At 38.4% G+C, this 7,136-nt stretch overlaps 1 protein-coding gene across 1 annotated transcript in view; it reads right to left on the bottom strand.

The window, feature by feature from the left end:
• appbp2 (amyloid beta precursor protein (cytoplasmic tail) binding protein 2) overlaps positions 1 to 7,136 on the bottom strand; it is a 79,604-nt gene continuing 72,468 nt past the window's right edge. The window contains exon 13 of the mRNA XM_073053495.1: positions 1 to 1,528. Within this exon, the coding sequence (XP_072909596.1) occupies positions 1,275 to 1,528 (254 nt within the window). The 3' untranslated portion in view covers positions 1 to 1,274. The remainder of the gene's footprint in view (positions 1,529 to 7,136) is intronic.

The following is a 7,136-nucleotide window of genomic DNA, read 5'->3' as shown; positions in this document are numbered from 1 at the left end:
CAAAGACTGAGGTTGTGCATGAACACTATATTTAGCAGATCAATAATATTTTGTAGTAGTACAGTTACATAATATCACAATGTTTGTTACAAACATAAGCAATAATGGCTTGATGGTTGCACATTATATTGGGCGCTGCAGCCTGTTGTTACACTAAGATTTTGTACACATTTAATGGAATTAAAACAAAAAAATTGTGATGTTGTACAAATTCAGCGTGGCACTAATACAAGAGCTGCTCAAGTATCAAGGAAGTGTCTCATCTTGCTTTCAACAGGAGAGGCTGAATTTGGTAATAGTGTTAGCAACTGTTGTCAACGCAATTTAGGAAAATACAAAAATAGTACTGTTTACTTAAATGTGCAATAAAATGAACACAGCTGACCTTTTTTCATTTCCACATCCACAAGGTTATCAAAACTTTATTATTCACTTAATGTGGAATATGGCAACATTATTCCCAATGAGGAATATAAATTGAATTTTTAAAAACTGGATGACACAAATGGTACCTAAAAACATCAGTTAGTGATCCGATACTGAACTTGTGCATCATAAACCAATTTCTAGATATATTCCTTTAATACTTCAGTTTAAAAAATGTGCACTTCAACAAATTCACTAAGGCCACCATGCTATAGATACCTAGGAATATAATGACATACTGTAATGTACAGCAAACCTATCACAGTGCCCTTAAGGTTGTCATTTTGGAAAGTGTGATGTAAGCAAAACAATTAGGACTACCTACGAGTTCTTATGGACACTCGCAGTGCAATGGCACCTGTTAGCATACTTTTCAGGGAATTGCAGTTATGTTCAAGATGCAAAACGAAAATAGGTAGAAAGGCCTGAATGTCTGAAATCCACTTGCACATCTTAAAATCTTTATGCATAAAGAAATGGTTGAATTATTATTCAAAAATTACTTTTCATCAGCAGCAAATGATTTGAAATATAATTAAAATAATATTAAAGGCTGCAGCTGCAAAATAATTTCACTTGCTGAGACAAATCCTCCGCGTCATCAGCATTTGCAAACATTACGATACAATGACATGCCATGGCGACTGTTTCCGGCCAGATCGTTCCTAGTCTCGTATCTATTACATGAATCTTTTTTCCCCCATTTCCTTTAGCTCGGAGCTTAACACCTAAAAGAAAGTAATTACCCTAATGGTATTAAGTGTAGTTACTGGATTGTTTCACAGTATGTTTCTCCCTTTCAGTCCAGGGAATAAAGACTGTATGTGACAATATATTCATCTTGATTCTCAGCATCCCTGTCCATTTGTAGGCTGAGCTAACAGAAATGATCTGACTACTTCTTCTGTGGACTGTGTACTGCCATTTACATCCTCAAGGGCATCACTGATGGCAAACTGTCGATCTCGCAGTCGGTTCCAGTTGGACAGAATATTATGGTATTCAAATACTTTTTCAAAATTGCCAACAGAGTTGTACAGTTTGATGAGACCTCTGTAATCATATTCCAGTCCACTGTAACCATCGCCAAATAACTTCTTTCCTGCAAGCAAACACAAAATAACTTTTAATATTTGCTGAGTATGCAAGTTTAATTCTTTTGGGGGTGGGGAAATAAAGCACTGTTGAATCTGAAATCAAAATGATGGGGAAGTTATACTTGGATCAAAGTAATCAACTTCAAGTAGTTTGAACTTCTTTGAAAAACTCAATTTTTAGACCAGGCCACACCCTGATATGATTATCTAGATTTTCAATCTACACCCTGATATAGATTTTCATCTAGGGATGAAAAATGAAGCAACTGATTCAGATTGAAAAGAAAAATGAGGTTTTGCTTATGTTCTATCTTTTAACATTGGCCAACTGGTTTTATGCTAGTTTCCAAAGTAATCCCACCAATCCCCCACGAATGTCCATGTCACATGCTCATCAACTCCATCCTGATTATCTTTCCACCCACCTATATTTGGGATTATTTAACCAATTGCTCTTGGAGAAAACTCAAGAATCCTAGAGAAAGCCATACAGTCATGGAAATAATGTACAAACTCTACACAAACATCACCAGAAGTCAGAAGTAAACCTTGACTGCCACAGCTGAGAGGTAGTAGCAATAGTCTTGTCACTGAGGAAGGATATAACAAAAAAAAAAGGAATTAGAGAAGTTATTCCAAGGAATGTAACTGGCAGGAAGAATGACAAACAACATTCAAAACAAAATACAATTCTAAAGTGAGAAGCAGGAACAGAAAACCTGGATTTATAAATATGGAAATTCCAGTGTTGATAAAAACCTATGGATTTCGGCCTTCATGAATACTTAAACTTGGTACAAAAGCCAAGCATCTATGATGAACCTTGATAAAACAATGTTTCAGTCACAATTAGAATATTGCTTCTGATTTTTTAGTAAGGATGAAAAGGATTGACAGGTGTAGAAAATACTTACTAAATAGTTCCAGGGCAATGGACTTGCATTACAGAATGGTTGCGAATAAGCCATCTTATGTTCTGCCATCAATGTTAGAAACAAGGGAGTTGGAGAAAGTGTGAAAATGGGAAAAATGGTGGTGCAATAAACAATGAAGAAATCTGAAAATGACTAAGATGATTTTGCATGTGTTGTGTCAGTAAAGGGGGCAAGTCTAGACTCTAAGGGATATGGGTGATTGCAGGTATTTGTATCTGGTTCTGATGCAGGACTTCAACCTGATATGTTAACAAATCCGGCCTCCCACCCTAAACATCTGTGTTGTTCCAACTCAGTAAATGCACTAAATGTAAGCCAATGATGCCACTGAAAACCAAATTACAATACACATTGTCTCCTGTAAGGCAAGGCAACAGTAAAAATTGATGCTGCTTACTGATCATGATGACAGAACAGCATGCAATTTTAAACGGGTTCTTTTCAGTACTGTGGGTTGGTCAAAAGCCTGATCCAGAGTGGAAAGATGAATAGTTACAACTCATTCCAGATCCTTTTAAAGACCAAGGATTAGAAACTAGTAACATTTTTACATAATGACTTACAGCATCTTTTGGCTGCATTATTTATTTCTTTCATAAGCATTCTAAGTTGAAACCAAACTAAACAGTGTAGCCAATGGTGTCCTGTGCCTGCATGTTAATTTTCCAATGATATCAACAGCCTGAAGGGATAGTTTGTTTCAATAACAGTGCAGATAAAGAAAGGAGTAAAAGGTGATGTATCAGAAAATAATAAAACGTTGCAGTGGAGATACACTGTGGTATGCAGAGGAGTAAATTCATGCAAACCAAAATACACTACCAACAAACAATAGGCAATGCAGATAACCAAAATGAACATGAACTAGACTTCATGAGTATTTTCTTTGTGAAAAAGACAAGAAAATTGACTCAATTGTTCAGATATGTTTGAAATAATACTAGCTTATTTTAACTTCAGACAAGATGTCCAATTCCCTTTCAGTGCAATGAATGAATCCTAGTGCAACATTAAGTTCACCACTTTATTGCAAGTCTTCAGATACGAGGTCTTCTTAAAAACAAAACTGGCATGTCAACAAAAACACTCAGAAATTTCTATGGATGTACTGTGGACAGCATTCTGACAGGCTGCATCACTGTCTGGCATGGGGGCTACTGCACAGGACCAAAGAAGCTGCAGAGGGTTGTAAATTTAGTCCGCTCCATCTTGGGTACTAGCCTCCAAAGTACCCAGGACATCTTCAAGGAGCAGTGTCTCAGAAAGGCAGTGTCTATTATTAAGGAACCCTAGCACTCAGGGTATGCCCTTTTCTCACTGTACCATCTGGTAGGAGCTACAGAAGCTTGAAGGGACTCACAGCTCCAGGGAGTCGTATTTCACCATTCGGTAGGTTTCAATGAGATCCCTCCTGCATTCTTCTAAATTCCAGTGAGTACACACCCAAAGCTGTCAAATGCTCCTCGTATGTTAGCCCCTTAATTCACGGAATAAACTCTATGAACATCCTCTGGACTCTCTCCAATGACAACACATCCTTCTTGAGATAATGGGGCCCAAAACTGTTGACAATACTCCAAGTGCAGCCTGACTAGTGTGTTATAAAGGCTCAGCCAGCATTGTTTTCGCCTTCTTTACCACAGACTCAACCTGTAAATTAATCTTCTGGGAGTCTTGCATGAGGAGTCCCAAGTCCCTTTGCACCTCTGATGCTTGAACCTTCTACCTATTTAGATAACAGTCCATACTATTGTTCCTTTCGCCAAAATGCATTATTATACATTTCCCAACACCGTATTCCATCTGCCACTTTTTTGCCCATTCTTCCACTTCATCCAAGGCTGCTGTAATCACATTGCTTCCTCAGCACTACTTACCCCTCCACCTACCTTTGTATCATCCACAAACTTTGTGACAAAGCCATCCATTATCCAAATCATTGACAAACAACTGGTCCCAATACTGACCCCCTGAGGAACACCACTAGTCACTGCCAGAAAAAGCCCCTTTTATTCCCACTCACTGCCTCCTGTCAGGCAACCATTCCTCTACCCATGCCAGTATCTTTTCTGTAACGCCACAGGATTTTATCTTGTTAAAGCAGCCTCATGTGTAACACATTATCAAATGCCTTCTGAAAATCCAAGTAAATGACATTCACTGCCTCTCCTTCATCCACCCTGCTTGTTACTTCCTCGAAGAACATGAATAGATTTGTCAGGCAAGATTTCCCTTTACAGAAACCATGCTGACTTTGACTTGTTTAATCATTAGTCTCCAAGAACACTGAAACCCCATCCTTAATAATAGATTCCAACACTTTCCCAACCACTGAGGTTAGGTTAACTGGCCAATAATTTCTTTTCTTTTGCCTTCCTCCCTTCTTAAAGAGTGGAGTGACATTTGCAATCTTCCAGTTATCTGGGAACATGCCAGAATCAAATGATTCTTGAAAGATCATGACCAATGCATTTGTTATCTCTTCAGCAACCTCTCAGGACTCTGGGATGTAGTCCATTTGGTCCAGGTGACTTATCCATCTTATGACATCCATCTAGCACTTTTTCCTTTGTAATAGCAATTGCACTCACTCCGGCTGTCTGACATTCACAGACCTCTGGCACACAGCTAGTGTATTCCACAGTGAAGACAGATGCAAAGTACCCATTAAGTTCATCTGCTATTTCTTTGTCCCCCATTACTACCTCACCAGCATCGTTTTCCAGCGATCCATTATCAACTCTCACCCCCTCCCCTTTCACTCTTTATATAACTGAAAAAACTTTTGGTATCCTCCTTTATAATATTGGCTAGTTTGCCCCCATATTTCCCTTCTAGTTGCTTTTTGTTGGATTTTAAAAGCTTCCCAATCAATCAACTTCCCACTTGCTACTTTATATGCCCTTTCCTTGGCTTTTATGCAGTTCCTAACACCCCTTGTCAGTGACAGTTGCCCGCTCCTGCCATTTGAGAATTTCTTCCTCTGTGGGACAAATCTATTCTGTGCCTTATGAACTATTCCCAGAAACTTCAGCTACCTCTGCTTTTCTGTCATCCTCACCAGTATCCTCCTCTAATTCACCTGGGCAAGCACCTCTCTCATGCCTCTGTAATTCTCTTTATTCCATGGTGATACTGATACATGTGAGTTATGCTTCTCCCTCTCAAATTCCAGTATGAATTCAATCATATTATGATCACTGCCTCCTAAGGGTTTCTTTATGTTAAGCTCCCTAATAAGATCTGAGTTATAACACAACACCCAATCTAAGATAGCCTTTCCCTGAGTAGGTTCAAGCACAAGCTGCTCTAAAAAGCCAACTCATAGGCATTCAACAAACTCCCTCTTGCGATTCAACACCAACCTGATTTTCCCAATCCCCTTGCATACTGAAATCCCCCATTAAAATTGTGTCCTTACTCTTATTTCCAGCAATTTCCAGCTCCCTTTGCAATCTCAACCCCACATCTTGGCTACTACTTGGAGGCCGATATATGATTTCCATGTTTTCTTCACCCTTGCAGTTTCTTAACTCCACCCACAAAGATTCACCATTCTCTAACCCTATGTCACCTCTTTCTAAAGATGTAATTCCATCTCACCAACAGAGCCACACCACTGCTTATGCTTCCTGTCTGTCCTTTCGAAAGAAAGTATATCCTTAGATGTTAACTCACAATTATGGATTTCTTTCAGCCACGGCTCAATGATGCCCACAATGTCATACTGACCAAACTTTAATTGCCGGAGAGTAATTACAAATCTACAGGGGAAAGGGAAATTGGACTAATCTAATAGGAGCTGGCTTGGACTCAGTGACCTGAATGTCCACCTCCTGGGCTGTAATAAACAGAAAGTAGTCCAAGGTATCTTGAAGAAGAACTTAAGTACAATTTGTATACCAAGTCACATAAAAAAGCCAATAATGTGATCAAAGAGTTAGATTTTAATGAAGTTCTTAAAAAGGAATTAGGCGGGAATTCCAGAAACGACCACGTTTTAAGGCATATTTGCCAAATGAAGCCGTTATCTACTCCAATTACGTTTTGCAAGAGATCCAACTTTCCCTAGTCTGATACCTGTAGTTGTCAGGGATTAAAACAAAGAGCCCCTAATTTACAGCTTTTGTGATTCAACAATATGATTGAGTAGGTAAAATTTACAATTTCTAAGTAGCAATTTAAATAGACTGCTGAATAAACATCACCACAAAAACAAGATTAAGGGCAAACATGAAATGCAAAAGCTTTTTAAGTTTAAAAGAGCATTTATCTTTTAAGCTCATTTTACATATCTGAGAAAATAAAATCAAAAAGAACATAAAATATTCATGTCAGGCAGCATCCGTGCAGAGAAAGAATTGAAATTTCAGGATTTAGTTCTGAGTTAGGTTTATTAACCTGAAACATTACCCATTCCTCTTTTGATGCTGTCCAAACTGCAGTGTACTTCTATCACATTCTTTTTTCCTTTCCATTTCAGATACTTACTGATTTGTAAAAAAGTTAAATTAATACCAACTCTAATCACTTTACTTCAAACAGCCATGCTTCTGGAAGGGGCGGGGGGGGGGGGGGGGTTGAATCACTAACAACACTTTTGGATCTTTGTACTAAACTCAAAAATAGGCATGAGTTTTCTCAAGTACTGGAAGTACTGGTGCCAAACAACAATAAA

The sequence above is a fragment of the Hemitrygon akajei genome, chromosome 8 (assembly GCF_048418815.1).
Source record: "Hemitrygon akajei chromosome 8, sHemAka1.3, whole genome shotgun sequence".
Taxonomy (NCBI): Eukaryota; Metazoa; Chordata; class Chondrichthyes; order Myliobatiformes; family Dasyatidae; genus Hemitrygon; species Hemitrygon akajei.
This window is presented reverse-complemented; position numbering and strand designations above follow the sequence as displayed.